Source organism: Corvus brachyrhynchos, unplaced genomic scaffold, assembly GCF_000691975.1.
Source record: "Corvus brachyrhynchos isolate BGI_N302 unplaced genomic scaffold, ASM69197v1 scaffold194, whole genome shotgun sequence".
Classification (NCBI taxonomy): Eukaryota; Metazoa; Chordata; class Aves; order Passeriformes; family Corvidae; genus Corvus; species Corvus brachyrhynchos.
In genome coordinates, this window is record NW_008237890.1 from 824,463 (window position 1) to 841,431 (window position 16,969).

At 38.9% G+C, this 16,969-nt stretch overlaps 1 protein-coding gene across 17 annotated transcripts; it reads left to right on the top strand.

The window, feature by feature from the left end:
* Nucleotides 1–2,829: 2,829 nt before the first annotated feature.
* Nucleotides 2,830–14,386, top strand: LOC103614623 (programmed cell death 1 ligand 1). 17 transcript variants are annotated; one of them, XM_017732805.1, is made up of 11 exons: nt 2,830–2,848; nt 2,992–3,065; nt 4,102–4,204; nt 5,218–5,327; nt 7,446–7,514; nt 8,203–8,553; nt 8,990–9,271; nt 10,507–10,617; nt 12,191–12,241; nt 13,175–13,240; nt 14,227–14,386. In XM_017732805.1, the coding sequence occupies exons 3-11, from the start codon at nt 4,107–4,109 to the stop codon at nt 14,247–14,249; spliced, it is 1,161 nt and encodes a 386-aa protein (XP_017588294.1). In that variant the 5' UTR covers nt 2,830–2,848; nt 2,992–3,065; nt 4,102–4,106; the 3' UTR covers nt 14,250–14,386. The 17 variants fall into 17 exon arrangements, with proteins under 17 accessions (XP_017588294.1, XP_017588306.1, XP_017588295.1 ...); XM_017732817.1 differs by lacking the exons at nt 2,830–2,848; nt 5,218–5,327 and adding an exon at nt 5,477–5,564 and having other exon boundaries at nt 2,919–3,065; XM_017732806.1 differs by lacking the exons at nt 2,830–2,848; nt 2,992–3,065 and adding an exon at nt 3,081–3,260.
* Nucleotides 14,387–16,969: the final 2,583 nt, after the last annotated feature.

A 16,969-nucleotide genomic window follows, 5' to 3' on the forward strand; every position in this document is an offset into this window, starting at 1 on the left:
TACCATCCATCACCCACTAAGCCCTTTGCAGCCAAGCAAACCATTTTGGTCTGTCCAAATATTTTCTTTTTAGGAGAAAGGTGTTTCAGAGTGCAGTAGACCTCTATATTGCAGCTCTTACAGACCTCTGTGTTACAGAGTTCTTCTTTCTGTGGAGACATTGATGGGGCAGCAGATTTAAATAATACAGGAATAGATAATGAGGAGGTGGAGGGGCAGAACTCTGGCTTATTGATAGGGAAATGGTGCAGTTTCTGAAGAAAGGATCTAGGATTTAAGAAGCAGCATAGAGAATGGAAGTAAGTTTCCATAGGGCGTAAAAAGCCACTGTGATCCATGCCTGTGGAAGGGAGGCTGGTTTGAACTACACCAGACTGCTAACATGGGGAAGAGCCCACCTGCAGCAAGGGCTGCAGCTCTTGCCTCTCTTTGTTGGCACCACTTGCTGCTCCAGACATGAGCTGAATGATGTGATTTCACTGACACTGTCAATATTGATGGCCCCACGCTGGGGGACGTTGCCTCTCCTGTTTGAATTCCCAGTCTGTTGGCTCATGGTATGGAGACCACAGCAAAAAATCAGACAGCATCATATATTGCATGATGCTGTTAGGTTGTCAGCATTTCTGAAGGCAGGAAGTGTTTCTGCAGTCCAGAAAACTACAGGTGTTGCTGCCATTACAGAAGACCCATGCATATATATAAATACATATAAAGACATTTTGTAGTAACACCAATCTAGCAGCCATTAGAGAGGCAGTCCTGTCTCCTTTGTTCTTACTGTCTTTTTAAAAATAATATTTAAATTATAAGATGTATTTTCTCCACAAACAGCTGGCCCAAAAATAATTGAACCTTGGAAATGTTGACTGTGGTACCTTAAAAAAAAATTTGACTCAACTAAAAATGGAAATAGTTATAATTTGTGCCAATGCAGATATTTCTTGGGTAATTTATTTGTGATTTTTTCATGATGAGGAAGAAAGAGGAACATAGAATTAGAACCAGAAGAAATATTTGAAAGAAAGCAAGCGTTCTTCCTCTTATCTTTATATGTAGCACAATTGGATGCATCAGTTGGAATTTTATCATAATGGGTGTTAAACAATTCATTATTCACTTCAATGATCTAATCCAGATTGATCATATCAGCTCAGGTCCAGTGAAGCATATCAGGCTAGAGATATCTTGTAGAACTAGTATCTGGAAAGTAGGTTATGTCTGTAACAGTCTGCCTGATTGATTTAATTGAACTCAAAAGATTATCTACAAACTTAAATTCCAAAATCTATCAATCCAAATAGTTAGTTTGAAAGAAATACAGATCAATGTCCTGAATTTGTTGTATTAACAAACCCGTTTCCTTGTTTTACCATAGTATATTTACTTAATTATGATAGAAGTGTATTGGCTGTAAACATAAATGACTGTAAGACATTTTAACCCCATAATAACTAACTATTTAACTTGTGACAATAACTTTTTTTTTTTAAATTAGGAATGAATGTCCAGCAAAACAATCCAAATTTCTAATACTTAATGAAGAAAGATGATTGCAACCTTGAAGATTTTTATGTATTTTTTTTACTATTGGACTTCTGAAAACAGGAAATGTGTGAATGAATATCCTAGCAGCAACACAGTGCAAAGAAAAACCTGTAGGTTTGACACAGCATTTTTTATTTGCTGTAGGGGAAGTCCCTATGTTATGTACTCTTAGTTGACTAAAGCATTTATCATAACCTGGAAGCTTCCACTTCATTCTGGGAATGTTTTTGTGGTCATTTTTTGTTCTTATTGGAAAGAAACTTCACAGCTTGGTTTATGACTATTTTCTCTGGCGTTGTGACTGTTTTGTAAGTTCATGTACACCGCATAGTGGTGTAAGTAAATTTGCCATTTACAAATGTCATGTTTATTGCTAAACTATTTGAAGCTTGCTAAACTATGAGCTTCCTCTGAGTCTTTTATTTGGGTTCCTATTTGCCTTGAGGCCTCTGTGCTCCTCTGCCTTTGTGGAGATGGATCTCTATTGGGCTGATATCCCCTGGGAAGGGCCTGAAAGCAGCAGGGTCAGCAGTCATTGTCTCTCTGGAGGTGTATGTGAGGGGTGTGCAGAGGAGCTTTTATTGCACAACCTAATATATACATCCTTTCTGAGGCACTCATGACATGGTTTTGGAAGATTTGAACACAATTAAAACAATTGCTGTCAAACACTTCCATATCAATGTGCGGTATCAACAGAAAACCCAGTGGTTTCCAGGTAGGGATTCCTGTGGTTTCTCAAGCACCTGATGGCTTATGTCCCATAAAACCATTAACTACGTACTGCAGGTGGCAGTACCTGGTGCTTAGGGCATAGAGAGCATAGGGGTTTGAGTGTCCTTCTCCTCCTTCAGTACACATCTCTGCAACCTGTATGCCACCATGAGTCACAATTTTGTATCTGATTTATGTATCACCCTGTAAATATACCCACTAGTAAACTGTTCTCACAACGGCTGCTTGGTTCTTTGGTAATGTCCTGAGTAATATTCTTATTTCAGGGTCGCTCTCTTGGAGAAAACTTATGGCAGAGATCTTGCTAGGGTTATGTTTCATAACATAAGAAATGTTATCACAGCAAAGATACTATATACCACACTGTATTTCCAGATTGTATTATCAGGTTGTTAAATTGGAGGTTGATCTCTAGGAAGGATCTTTAAGTGGCAGGGAACAGAACTATTTAAATATATTGCTTCTTTGTCTCTGGCAAAGCAGGACGTAACTCCTGGAATTTACGGATATCCTGGATACTGTGTCATAATTTGCAGTCCTTTGGCACCAGTCATCCTCCTCCTCAGTATGTATCAGTCATGTAAGCCATCCGTTCGGCAAGTGAATAAAGTGATCTCGCCACGCTGAAAAAGAAAGGATAAGGAAAGGGCAAGGGAAGCAGGGTGGGGTGGGGGAGGTACTGATGCTGCTTTTGGTTTTGTTTTCTAGAGCTCTCGGCTCTCAGGAATAGACAAGTTTCCCGGAGAGTTCCCTGTTTCGCCGCGGCTGAAGCGTTGGGAAACGTGAGGCTTAGGAGCACGGCGCGGGGGGGTTTCGGGACGCGTTTCTGCGAAGCGCCGCGGCCGGGAGCAGTTCCCGGCATTGCCACGGCCGGCGAACCCTCAGCGGGGGGGCCGGGGCGTAACACATCTGCTCCGGCCGAGGCCGGGCCGAGGTGGGCCTTCGCAGAGCTCCGGTGGCCAGGAAGGAGCCGCCAGGTAGGAGGAGCCGCCAGGCAGGGAGAGCCGGCGCGCAGCTCTGCGGAGCGCGGGGCTGCTGGCAGCGGGAGCCCCATCCCGGGGCTGCACCCACCTCATCCTGCCCTGAAGCGACCCCGCGGCCGCCCCAGCCTGCCCGGGCGCGTTGTCCCTGAAGCCATTTGCTTTCCTTGGGAATGCTCGGTGGCAGGCAGGACTGAGACAGGTGTCTGGGAAATTTGTTGCGAAACAGGTGAAAAAACCCCCTCAAACCCCACCATCGTAGTGTAGAACTGTGCAGTAAAATGTGTTTCTGTGCATGTAGATGTGTGTGTGTGTGTATAAATATAGGAATATGTGTGTATATACAAAAAATTAAACAATAAGAACGAGGAGAAACTCAACCAAAAAAACCCCCACCTGTCCTGGTCTTTTATTTGCTGCTAAACATTTACATGGAAAATGCAACCCTGTGACCTCGAGGCAAGCGAAGAAAAAGTGGAAATTAATTTCCTGACATTGAAAGGTCACTACATCAGGGGCGTACTTTATCTCACATACTTTATAAATGTGTTTCAGTTTCTTTCTGTTGCACTTTTTTTTTTGGTTTCTTTACTGAGACAATATCATTTAGCCTATTTTTAAGAGCAGCAAATAAACCAGTGGAAATTGACATTCATCTATCTCACCTGCTGCGGATATCCACCCCCTCAACCTCCTAAGGTAGTTTCAGGTTGTTAACAACCTGAATGTTACACTTGACTATTTTATATACCGTGGTTTCCACATTCATCTCACACATCAAGTAAAAACATTACCCTTAACCAGTTTTGTATATTACGTGTTTTTTATTCCATGACAGATACTATGAGTGGGCTGTCAAGTGGAAAGAAGAAAACACTGAAAATTTTAAGTGGTCATTTCACAGTATTTAACTCTTCTGAGAATTTCAACCCTTTTCTGAGGTATGCGAAAACAATTTAAGTGAATGGATTTACACTGAAACATATGTTTAAAGTTGTGTTTTGTGCTGTTGACCTGGTTCTCCCACTACAGTCTGCAAGTTAATGTGAGTACATCCTTTTGCTTCTAATCTTTGGGGGGAAGTGACGAGGGGGGTTCTGTGTTCTTAAATGACTTCTAAAGTCAAGAAAATGAAAAAGGCAGTGCTCTCTATTTTTTGCTAACTGAGAGTATAGGATTAAGAACTCTTCTTTCACTACTCAGTAGCAAGGCAAGGGGCCTTCATTGTGGCCAAATCTTGGGAAGTGAATATCTGTCTTTACCAGAGGAGGGTAGGAAATGCTTTTCCCATTATTCCTACATTATTCCTATTCCTATGACCTTTATGGACATGAGAAAGTAGTGCAGAAAGTTCTAGTTAGTTGTCTAGTGCTGTTTGGCCCTGCTTGAGATTAATAATCTAGGGACCCTGAATTTGTGTAGATGGACAACCAGTTGCAACTGGTGTTCCAAGGACTGGTGCTCACACACAGCTTTGATTGGATTACCTGTTTCTTAAAATGCCCGTGGCATTTTATGTTCTAATTTTTGCAACATTTATGTCTTTAGTTACAGTGAACCACTATTAGCAATCGAGAATTTTCCCTACTGGGGAACTTTCCAATAATGGGGAAGTTTCCTGAAGAAGTAGGTGTAGTTACATCAACATTTAAGTTGTCACATGAAGTCTTTCAACAAATAGTTCTGTTTTTCCTGTCTTCTTCATTTGATAGTGGGGCAAATATGCAGCAGCAGTAGTGAGGAGCATTTTGCACAGTGAATATATTTTGCTTTTAAAAAAATATTTGCCACGGCTGTTGGAAGCTGACAGGAGGACAGAAGGGGCGTTGTGGTAGGTTCTGTAAGAAAAACAGCAACCAGATAGCTTTATGATTGACATCAAGGTCTCAAACTGATCCAGAGGATCCTTCTGCTCAGGGTGAAACAGGAGAAGGTTCTATAATGGTTATTGCAGTGGTTTTCTTTTTTCATGCACATCTGGAGTTGACCTGGACCTACATTTTTATCTCTCTGAAAGTGAAAAATTGAATACAGCAGCAGACTTTCTCAGGCTTGAGGAAATCTGTAAGTAATAGTCATACTTCTTTTGTGTATTGTAAAGTTTGTTTTCCCTCCACAGTGGGAGAAAACACGCTAATAAATTTCAGCAATTGCAGGACATAAACATGGGTCTTAGAACTATAAAAGCTAACTTGTTGTCATCTGTCTTCCAGGAGTTAATCAGAACACCTCTCCTGGTGATCATGCCAACATTCAGATTTCCTTCAAAAAGGTGGACAGGGGTTTCAGGCATGAGTATGGGTATGTTTCAGTATCCTGACTGTAGTGCACATACTGTTTGTTCCAAGCAGTGTACTATTTCAGGCAGTCTATTTTGCTCTGAGCAGTCTACACCTCTATTAAAAAAAAAAACAAACTAGAAAGTATTTGAGTCTGAGTGTTCTGCAGCTCTGGTCATTCTGACATGGGGAGTGCAAAGCAATACCCATCAGTCTCAATGGCAGGCTTGTTTCCAGAGTAAGTGTGATCATGGCACACTTGTGAGATTGGTATATCTCTACCTTGTTTGAGAAGCTTTACTTTGGAGCTTAGTTGGTGATCTGGAGTGCTTGTTACTCAAGCAGGGGAATAATGATGGAGGCATTCTAATTCATACATGTTCAGAGAAGCTCTTGGAGACCCACAGGATTAGGCTGCAATTTTCTCGTGCTTTCAAGGACATGGCTTAGGAATAAATTTGGTACCTAACCACTTTATGAAGCCTAGGATTTATCAATGAATCAGGTCTTGCACCCTGAGAATCTTCTTTGTATTTTTCGTGCACTTGTTTTCAGAATGTGCTTAGATTGTTTACAATGTAGTAGGTTGCCTTCCTTTCTCAGCTCCGTATACATTGACTTCTGCAAATCAGCTGTTGGTATCATTTGAGGAAATTTGAGGAAAAGCAGTAGCTTGAATCAAATTCTGTGAAAAGTCTAGTTCCCTTAAGGCACAACACTGTAAAGGTACATGTGCCTTATGAATTCAGGACAATATTGGTTTTTTACTATCATACTGAAGTTGGCAATCAGAGAAAGAAGGATTAAAGAAAAATGGTGAAGAATGGCACTCAAGATAGAATTTCATCAGTTAGGAAATGCCATGGATATTACAGTTGTTTAATTTCTTATACAAATTCTGAAACTCTCACTAGAAAACAGTTAAAGGCAGTCCCTCCTTATTTTTGGGGATGTTTGGGTATCCAAAATTGGGACTTTATTTAGAAAAAAATCCACCATTTTCTGTGTTAATGAAAGATATCCATTGCGGTGTTTGTATTTTTCTTAACAGTAAGTTGAAAAATGATGGCACTAGTGGATATTAGTATTGTTCTGACCTAAAATACTGACTTACCAAAAGCAGTGGGTGTGCGAAGATTAAATGTATGAGTTGATATTAATAAGCATTTTAAAATGTTAAACTGTGTAGGAGTACAAAACCTATGTCAGTAAAGAGGGGAAAAACTTCTGACAGAAAAGTGACGTTACTTGTATATTCAGAGGTAAAGCAGCAGAAATTCAAGACAATAGATTCTGCTTGTAGATTGACTGGCTTTGTCACTATTTTACAAAGGCACTATTGAGTAAATAGTTGGTAAATAGTCGTTATTGTGTAAATACTTGTTACAGATGAACTACTGCATGGATTGCTTTCACAATGTGTGTAACTTCGTGAGCCTTGTGATAAGTACTGTGGGACCAGGGTAAAAAAGCAGGGTGTACTCCCAGCGTGGTAAAGTTAACAGGTGGGGAAGAACCACGTTCTATTTTCTCCAGTGACTGAATACAGAGAATTCTTTCATTCTCCTACTAAGAGAAACATTTCCTGCTACAGTTAGGGGAACAATTGTGTATTTGTGAGTCATTATTTACTAATCAACAGATAATGATAAAGCATCTATTTAGCCATTATCAAGAACAGATGTTTAAAGCAAATTAAGTAAGAGGTTTTTCCTCGACCCACCCATGCAGGAAGATTTCTGCCTGATTATCTACTGGGTGCAGTTTTGTCCTGTTTTTGATTAGGGTGGAATTCAGTGTCTTCTGTCCAGTTCTTTGTGGGGACTGACTATAAAGTGTATTTTACAGTGCAAGTCAGAAAATAAGAATGTATTTATATTTTTCTATTATTTTATCATTTTAGGTTCTATATACACCATGGGAAGACCTTTGGTTTTGTATATATTTTTATTCTACTGGCATTTCCTAAATGGTAAGAAGCCAAGTCATAAAAAGCAGTAGAACTGTTTTAGTATGTTTTCTTTCCATGTAAAAGCACAGAAATGTTAATTTCCCCAGTCTTCCTTCAGCTGCTAGCATTTGAGGTTTTTTCCTTAATGTTTTAAGTAAAAAGCTCAAAGCATGGATTTAAATCAAACTAGATGCCTGTGCTTTGATATGGGGCCAGGTTAAAATCCCTGTCTGTTCCAGCAGAGACACCATTTCAAACAAGGTACCGTTTGCATTACACAAAAGGTTTTTTTGGCTCTATAAAACCTGGGAATTGTTGTGTATTCTCTACCATTGTGTGCAAAACCAACCGGCATTTATATAAACAGAACATTCGCATCAGAGGAACTAACACTTGCCTGTTACCATGGCAGTGTTCTCAAAGCAACGGCTGAGGGGCTGTGCTAAAAACTACTGTTTTTAGTACAGCATCACACTGTGTGTGTGCATAAAGCAGGTGTCTGCAGGTATAAGTGCCCATTGTGTGTGCACACAGCACAGGTCTCGTGTTTTGTCACACACTTGGACAAGCGCTTACCAAAATGTTTAACTTTTCAGAACAGAGCAAATACTTTGGTCCTTAAAATCTCCTATGGATATGGTAAGACATTACTTCAAAGATTAGGTGTATTATTGAAAAACTAAGTTTTCTTCCAAATTTTGTTTTTCAGCTTTATTCACTGTTGAAGCTCCTCAGTCACTCTACACTGTGGAGCATGGGAGCAATGTGACCATGGAATGCACATTTCCAGTGAATGGGAAATTAAAATTTAGAGATTTAAGTGTCAGCTGGGAAAAGAAAGATGAGTTGAAGCAGGTTTATGAACTTGTCAAAGGAGAGGAACACTTCAAAAATCAGCACAGTGACTTTAGGGGAAGAATAAAATTGTTGAAAGAGAATCTGAACTTGGGACAGTCTCTCCTTCAGATCACTGATGTGAAGCTCAGAGATGCAGGGGTTTACCGCTGTGTTATTGCCTATGAGGGAGCTGACTACAAGACAATTCATCTAAAAGTAAAGGGTGAGTGTGCTACTACCAGAGGTTCAGTACTCTCTGATACTCTTAAAAGATTTCAGGAGAGACCCTGACATGTCTGGATTAGCAGTTAAAGAAACCTCAGCAGAGACAGGAGCTGTCCAATGGCGCTTGCGCAGCTGTATAACTTGGCACTTCTGTTTAGGCTGAATCCGTGTTCTGTCCAATGACATGTGAGAAATGGGGTTGCAAAATCATGTAGACAGTACAAAGACCATAACGCCTAGTGAGCTTTCTAAACCACATCAAAATTGTAATAAATCCTGTACCTCCAGTTACAATTGTGTTATTTACTTTTCCTGTCAAAATCTAAGTTGAAACTTGACCCGGGGGGCTGGGGAAAAAGAAAACATGTCTTGCATTTAATACATGCTGTTCTTCTAGTTTTCTACTGGTAATGGTTTTTTTCCCAATTGTTTAGCTCCTTACAGAATTATAAACCAAGGAGTGGGGAGCACAGGACACAACGAATGGAAGCTGACGTGTCAGTCAGAAGGATACCCAGAAGCTAAAGTGATATGGCAAAACAGAGACTATGATGATTTGACCGATAAGGCAAACACAAGATATGAAACTGGAAGTGACCAATTGTACCGTGTGACAAGTACCCTTACAATCAAAAGTGGAATTGATGAAGTTTTTTACTGTATATTCTGGAATAAAGAGCTGCAAGAAAATACAACTGGCATTTTACACATAGCAGGTAACACTTCTAAATTTCATTTATGGTAACACACTCCAAGGTGCTAATGTAATCTTCTCCCAGATGAATCAGCCATAATTTGTTTCTCTTTCCTATCTAATTTTGAAAAGGCTAGAAAGAAATACCTGTGTCATTAAGTTTCGTTATTAATGTACACTTTTACCATACTAACATGTTCATCATGCATGTATGGTCAGAATTTCAAGACAGGAATTTTGTGTGACCTGCAGATATGTGAAAATTGGGTCTAAATGTTTAAAAAGTTCCATTATTTGGAAGACATGCAGCTCAGCAACTGGGAATTAAACTCTACTGTATAAATTAAATACATCTTCCAAGAATATTCTATTTAGTTGATGATTATTGTCAAATAAACTTGAATAATATGGTCTTTTCTTGCCACTACAGCCTTTGCTTTGAGCATATTTAAATTTAACCTATTGTACACAGATTTTTTTTCCTCATAAAGTCTGGATTGAAGGAAAATTCATAAATGGACAAGACTAATACAATTCCTCATTAGACCTTTCTACTGGGAAGCTCCTCTGCTGCTTTTGCTTTTGATTATTCTTTTCTACATTGTAGCCTGATAAGTTTTCAACCAGACTGGAGACCCGATCCAACTCAAAAACAGTATTTCTCTTTGTCAGACTGTTAATTTTGTTGGGTCATTTCCCTGGTCCTGTTCACCACCTAGTTTTGAAAACACCTGTGCAGGCACACTTTTTGGGCCTGACAAGGGTTTGAAACAGGCAGGTTAGAGTGAGAAAGCCGAGTTGTTCTTTCAGTGGGCAAATTTGATTTTAACAAAAAAAAATCTGAGATTCAAGGAGACCGCTTACCCTTTGCAATCAGAGCTTTACCAGATGAGAGGGACTCTCTTCTCTTTCTCAATTAGCTTTTTCCTGTAGTCCTGATGGGAAACTAAGCTAAATGTAACACTTTGACAGGCAGAATTGTGGTAAGATCAAAGGCACTATCATATGGAATGCGGGGAACAAAGACAAGTATTAATATGCTCTATCTTCCCTGCCCTGTCTCCCCCCCGTCTCCCCACCGCTTTATTTGAACGAAATGTTAAAGTGCACCATTAGCACCTGACCTTAGACACAATCTATAATGCTGTTATAATGTCTTAACTGCTCTTAGCAAAAATAATACAGTGACAACGAAAGCCAAAGGGAAGATCTTATGCAATTATGTAATGTCTTATCCCCCACTTCTTTTTCTTGAAGAGTCAGCCGATGGCATTCTCCAGACTAAGAGCAGACGCTTTGTTGGAACTGCTCTTATTGCTACTGCTTTTGTTGGATCAGGGCTACTATTTATGTTCTGCATAAGAAAAGGTATGCAAATTATTTATTTTAGGGTATCGCAGTTATTATCAATCTGCTCTGTTAATTCATCCTTGCTGAGTGAAATGAGACAATTTTTTACCGTATCGTTTATTTCTTTCTCTGCTGGACTTAGGTAAATACTAGCAGGTTGACAGATTGAAACAGGTTATCAGCCCCACACAAATCACTTACCCATGCATGTCTGTTAATCTTTCTTATAGATAAGGATGTAGAGCAGTAAGACTATTGTCTAACCTATTCTAACATCAAAGCACAGTTTATTCACCTACTGGAAATTGAAGATTCTTGTTCTCTGTCATCCCTTTTGACTGGGGATCAGAACGCCAGCAGCAGACAGGATACTAGAGGTTTTTTAGCGAGTTTTTTTCTGCATTCTCTGAAAAATTTCACTGAACTGTGAGCACCTGTGTTTCTAAGAGAATATTCCCACTCAGGCTTCATACCACTTCATTGATTTCCTTACTAAGTTTTGAGCTTTTTCAGTTCACTAATTTACATTGGACATTTTCAGCATCACAGTATGTTGAAAAGTTAAAGCATTGGCAATAATTTGTTTTCACTTGCTAGCTAACAAAAGAAAAAACTTGAAGAAATAATTTTTAGTGTATCTGAGTATGAAAGAATATAGTTAGCACTCAAAGAAAAAAAAAGGTTTGAAACTTGTTACTTAAACTGAAAGAAGTACTGTTAATTTCTTTTTCCTTTGTTGGTTAGTTGTGGGGGGGCTATGGAAACATGTCCTGGGAGAAGTATTCATGAGCTTAACAGGCTTGCAGGTGCTGCTAACAGGCTGCAAAAGGCCTGCAGATAACCCTGCAAGTGTAAGAATATACTTGCCCTAAGAACACGACAGGAATGGGAGCAGAACATGGAAGTGGAAGAAGTGACAGCAAAATCCTTGACTGCTCAAAAGATTCCCACTGGGGATTTCAGCGAAGGTCAGAAGATTCCTAGGTTGCCTGACTAATATTTATTGTCTGTGTATGTGATAATGTATATACATGTCATGATGTACATTATTACCATGATTAGGTTTCATAGCTATATATATATATACACACATACATGTGTGAGTGTGTGTGTGATAAACCACAAGTTGATTCAAAAGCTAAAGTAGTGCCAACAGGTTTTTGTCTTAAACCCTAAGCTGTCCCAGGTTACTGGACAACTGATTCTTTCAAAACAGAATCTCCACAGAATGTGGGCATTTTTCCCCTAAAAAAGCACTGAGAAGATGATCTGCTTTTTGTTCCTTGTTGTTTGATATGTTCAAACTTTGTGTGGGAAACCATTTGAACAAGTATTTTCCAGTGATGTTGATGTACAGTATCAATGGACTTCTGGCTTAGGAACAAGAAAAGGAAGTTGGAAAGGCAACCAACAAACTGGGAGCACTGAAGAATTTATTTTAAAGTCTTTGAAGAAATTTAATGTTTTGAGAACAAATGATTACACTATGCTAAGTGTGCCCCTCCCACCTGTGTGTTTAAGTTCCTCATTAGGTCTAAAGGAAGTATTATGGGGTTCTTTTAAATTTTTTTTCTCTTTTGTTTTCTTTCAGCTAGAGCAAATAGGGGCAACAGAACACCTGTGGCAAGTTCATCAATAGCAAGTATGTACATATGACATAAATCTAGCGGAGTGTGATTCTTGTGGAAATAGTTGTGTGAGAATTAACTTTGTAATGGTGACAACCAAATGGAGATTTAAATTCAATTTTGATTTTGCCTTCTACTTTTCACTTACATAACAACTCTAAATTACAATTAAAGAGTGGCTTTCCATGACTGCGTCATCCTTTTGAAAGGAAAATGTGAAAGAAAAGCGTACTTGTTTCAGGAACTGATACGCTCCTGATATGCACAAGAAAAGGACCAAGCACTATGCAGTGTTTTGGAAAGTCTGTGATAGGATGGGACAGGCTTCCTGGAACGTAATGCCTCAGAATGGCATCACACCCTGATGTGCAGACTGTGCTGCAATGTGAACTGCATTGGCGTGTTTCTGTGTTTTCTCCAGTATTATAGCATGCATCTGTGGGTCTTGGTCACAATATTCATGACAGAGAGATTGGCCCTGTTGAGAGAAACACAGGGAAGTTTGTGGCTTCTGTGTTGCGATATTGATGGTACTTACTGTGAGCAAACCTCAGTGGAAGGCCAATACCACCATGACAGGTGGTGTTGAAGGAAATGACAAAAAAAGATAAGATAGCTACTATTTACAGCAGGAGAGAAGAGATTAAAATCCTTTTGCTGCCTCCCAGGGTGGTTATGGGTTGATTTATTTTTGATTTGTTGTAAGTTTTTATTTGGAGACCACCACAAATTAAATTGCTGTGTGAAAATTAGTTCATATAGGCCACTGGCATTTTTCCTAAGAAAAACTCAGACACAGCATTTGGTGTTAATCTCATCTCTCTCTGTATTCAAGTCACTCTAGTTCCTGCGTGGCCTGAGATGGCAGTTTTAAACACAGATTTATCGCTATAGGAAATGTTTAAACTATACTCACTGCTGCGTCTATATATGTCCTTTGCTTACAGACCTGTCAAAAGATAAGGATACACATGACTGCAGAGATGCTTCTTTCGAAGACAGAGAGTTGAAATGTAAGTATAAATCACAAAGAAAAATTAGTAGCAAACTGCACACAGCATATATTATCCCTGGTCATTGGAGCATTGATTCAAGGCTGGTTTATTTCGCTTCATTTCAACAGACAGAGCCTTCAAGAGAAATACAGCTTCCCATTCTGTGTCTTACAAACTCACCATCATAACTCACTGTGTACTGTTTGTTACATAAAAATGAATCTGGTTTTTAAAATATAAAGAAAATATATACAAAGGAAAATGTGATATGGAGATATATAAGAACCCAAATTAGTCTCTTTTTTCTGCTCACACTTCTGCTATAGAAAGAGTTGTTCATACACATCTGTAAGGGTGGTGATGGCAGTGAGGGAGGAGACAGGAACCCACCACAGCTGCTTGAGCAGGTCTCAGGCCATGCAATTTTGTCTCAGCAAAGGAAGAAAATATATTATCACATATCTGAAATCTATGAAACATCCTGTGGTGTGCAACAGGAGGGTGAAATTATCGAGGTTTTTCTTTCACATTCTTGCTGACTTATAAAGTATTTGCATTAATTGCATCCCAAACCCCTGCTACATTTTACTACAGTAAACTTACAAGTAAGCCTGCTGGTCCTGCAGTTAGAGACCTCCAAGCCAAAGAGTTTGGGCCTGGGGATATGCTACTAGGAATACTGACAGATATAGCACTAAATGTACTTGAAAGAATTTTAAAAGTTCTGAAAAGAAAGGGGGACCTAAGCAACAGCAATCTCACTGTATTTGCTAAAGAGCACTTCCCACCAGTATGTTTGATCTACCCCTTTATTTCCTCCCATGATCATCTTCTTTTACTGTTTGATCTTTTAATCAACTTCATTTTAGATCTTTAATTTTGACAATAAAGGAAATTTTTTGGTACCTCCAAACTCTAGGAAAATGGCCCAAAGCTATGAAGTGTTCTGTGCCTTCATCATCTTGTAATTGGACAATTTTTTCATATAATTCTTCCTGTTACAGATATGCAAATTGAGAAGACCTAGAGAGACGAGGGGAAGACTTTTTTCCTCAGTTGTGAAGGTCTTACAGCTCAAATGTTATGTCTGTTAAAGGGGATATTAATTTTTTGTATTCATTGTCTGATGGCAATCTTAAGGAAAAAAATGTAATGAAGTTAAAGTAATTATAGCATAAAAAAATTATTGAATTCAGGCTTCTGTATATGTGACTAGATATTGAGGTATTTATTTAAATATCCAAGTTTCTACCTTCTTAAATTTAGGCAAATATGTCTTTCAAAGACACATTTAATTGAAAGTATCTCTCAGGTAAAGCATTTTATGTATATGACCATCATTAATTTCATAGTTAGTTCTTGATAGTCATCTTCTGAACCTTTTTTTTGTTCCTTCTCCACCTGAGCTCTTCATTTCCTGCAGAAAATTGGTTTTCCATCTGTTGAAGAATTTTTTCATTACTTTGATCGTCATAAAAGGTGATGGTGCAACAAGACAAGATGCCACACATATAGGGCATTTTCAGTCCTTAAAATACCAGATGCTCACAGCTAAGCCTAAAAAAGATGACTTAAAACTCTTGGCAACTATGCTTTGGAAATTAAATAATACTGAACTTTTTGATATTTTTCTTTGAAAAGCATTTTGGGCATTTAATTTCCTCATTATATAGCTGACACTACTTGGTTACTGTTCATTAGTCTTCTGATTTACAATTTGGGGATAATAAAATTCTTCGGACACTTAGGAAGAGCAGCCCTTGTTTTAGATGGCCATTTGGTTTGTCTTCGGAATGGAAAAAGGAAAATCTACTTACTTCTAGGACGTGAAATACATGCACATGTGATTACTTAGAAATGTTGAAGAACCCTGTTCCTGGATCCCATTTCGCAAGTTATTGTTATGTTATGTTTGGCTAAGTGCACAGCTTTTTTTTGGGGGGTGGGATCATAGACAGGTGAAAATTATTTATTACAATGGTATTCACATTTGTATTTTTTTAATAAAATACATTTAGCTCTTCCTGTGTTTTTTCCTACTTTCCTTTGATGCCTTAAGAGGCCTCCTAGAAACAGAGACTAGACAAGAATAAGGGAATAAGGTAGGTATTTATTTGAAAGGCCTTCAAAGGTAGCCCCTGGAGAGCCAGAGGCTACTGCCAAGATGGACCCCAAGATGGACAACAGGTCACGAGTTCTTCACACTTTTATAGGTTTGGTTCATTTGCATATCAGGGTTAATTCTCCAATTAAAGCTTCAGTGTAATGATGTAATTCCCCTCCGCTTGCCCCCCCCTTAGAGGCTCTTTGGTTTATACTTTTTGGGCCTAGGTGGTCTGGGTGTCCTTGAAGAGCAGGCCCAGAGAGGCTTTGTTATGTCTACCTGGCATGAGACAGCAGAAGTTAACAGGATACAAGAAAATTCAGAGTTACACACTAAGCAGTATAGAATTTGAAAAATATAAAAATTAAAACCTAAGGCATCACCTTGACCTGTCAGTAAGTAGTATAAGGTCTACTTGCAAATTTCTGAGAAAAACAGTATTTTAAGATTTGTGTGTAGAAGACAGCCTACAGCCATGTCCCCTAATGGCTCCCACGAAGAACAGATGGCAGAGAACTGGAATCTCATTGGACTCAGGTTTTATTTTTCAGTAGAAAATAAATAAGTTTATTGTGCAGTTCTAAGGATGTGGACACAGTCCTCATTCATGAATGCCAGGGTTTCACTGCTGGCAATATTCAATCTAGCTAATGTAAGATTGTGTTTAATATTCTCCGAAAGCTCTCCTATGTAGTAGAATAGAGAAATGTGTCTCAGAATCATAATGGGGTTGGTCAACCCCAGTTAAGCAAAATAGTTACTACACAGTGATTTCCCCAATTCATTGCAAAGTTTGTGTATTCTTATACTGATTCTTGCCATTTGATTCTTTGAGGTTGCTATGTGAACTTGAACATCTCCTCCTGCTTCCCAACATGCTTTTTGAGTCTGGGTGTCACTGAAGGTGATGGCTGAATTTTAATTATCTACAGAGGGGTTTTTGAAATATCAGGGCCATTTGTAGACAAAGTGCTGACTCAGCACACAAATGTAAAATCTTATTACCACATAAATAATTCCCCTTCCAGACAAGATGACCTTTTCTCTTTCTACTTCCTGTTTGAGACTGGAGAAGTTGTGTGCATATTAAAGTAAAAGTGAAGAAGTCTCCTCTTGTTAGTCCTTAAAAGCCTTGCAAGGCAGTGCTGTTAACAGTGCATGCTTAGGGTTATGGAACTGTAGTTAAGGTCTTTATCAAACTCCACTGGACAGCAGGAACAGTTACATTTCTCTTTTCCCAGCAGGAGAAAGGGCAAGTTACTGTTGGAAATGCTGTATGTCAGATGAGTAGGATAACTAAATGAGGGGACAAACATAAATTCTGTAGCTGAACCCTAACTTCTAAAATGACAGTGCTTGAATCCCTGAGTGGTTGATGGGAAGCATAAAATTTTGCTACTTCCTTGGAAAAGCAGGGCATGTGGTGACTAACAGGTAAGGAGAAAAGACCTGTCTTCACTAAACAAGCTCTACTTTATACTTCTCTGAAATACAAAGCAGAACTTGTATAATCTAATTTTAGAAATTAAGCTTTTAGTATAATCTTAGTCTTGTGGCTTCACTTTTATGAATACAGGGAGACAGGCCCACATGTTTATCCTCCAGTGCCATGAGTGGTTTCAGCTCAAGTATTTTCCACTCAT

Excerpts from the sequence above, each read along its gene's own strand:
- LOC103614623 (XM_017732804.1), top strand. The coding sequence starts at position 4,095 with ATGACAGATACTATGAGTGGGCTGTCAAGTGGAAAGAAGAAAACACTG. Across the intron at positions 4,205-5,217 it reads AATTTCAACCCTTTTCTGAG|TGGTTTTCTTTTTTCATGCA; the intron begins GTATGCGAAAAC and ends TGGTTATTGCAG. Across the intron at positions 7,515-8,202 it reads CTACTGGCATTTCCTAAATG|CTTTATTCACTGTTGAAGCT; the intron begins GTAAGAAGCCAA and ends TTTGTTTTTCAG.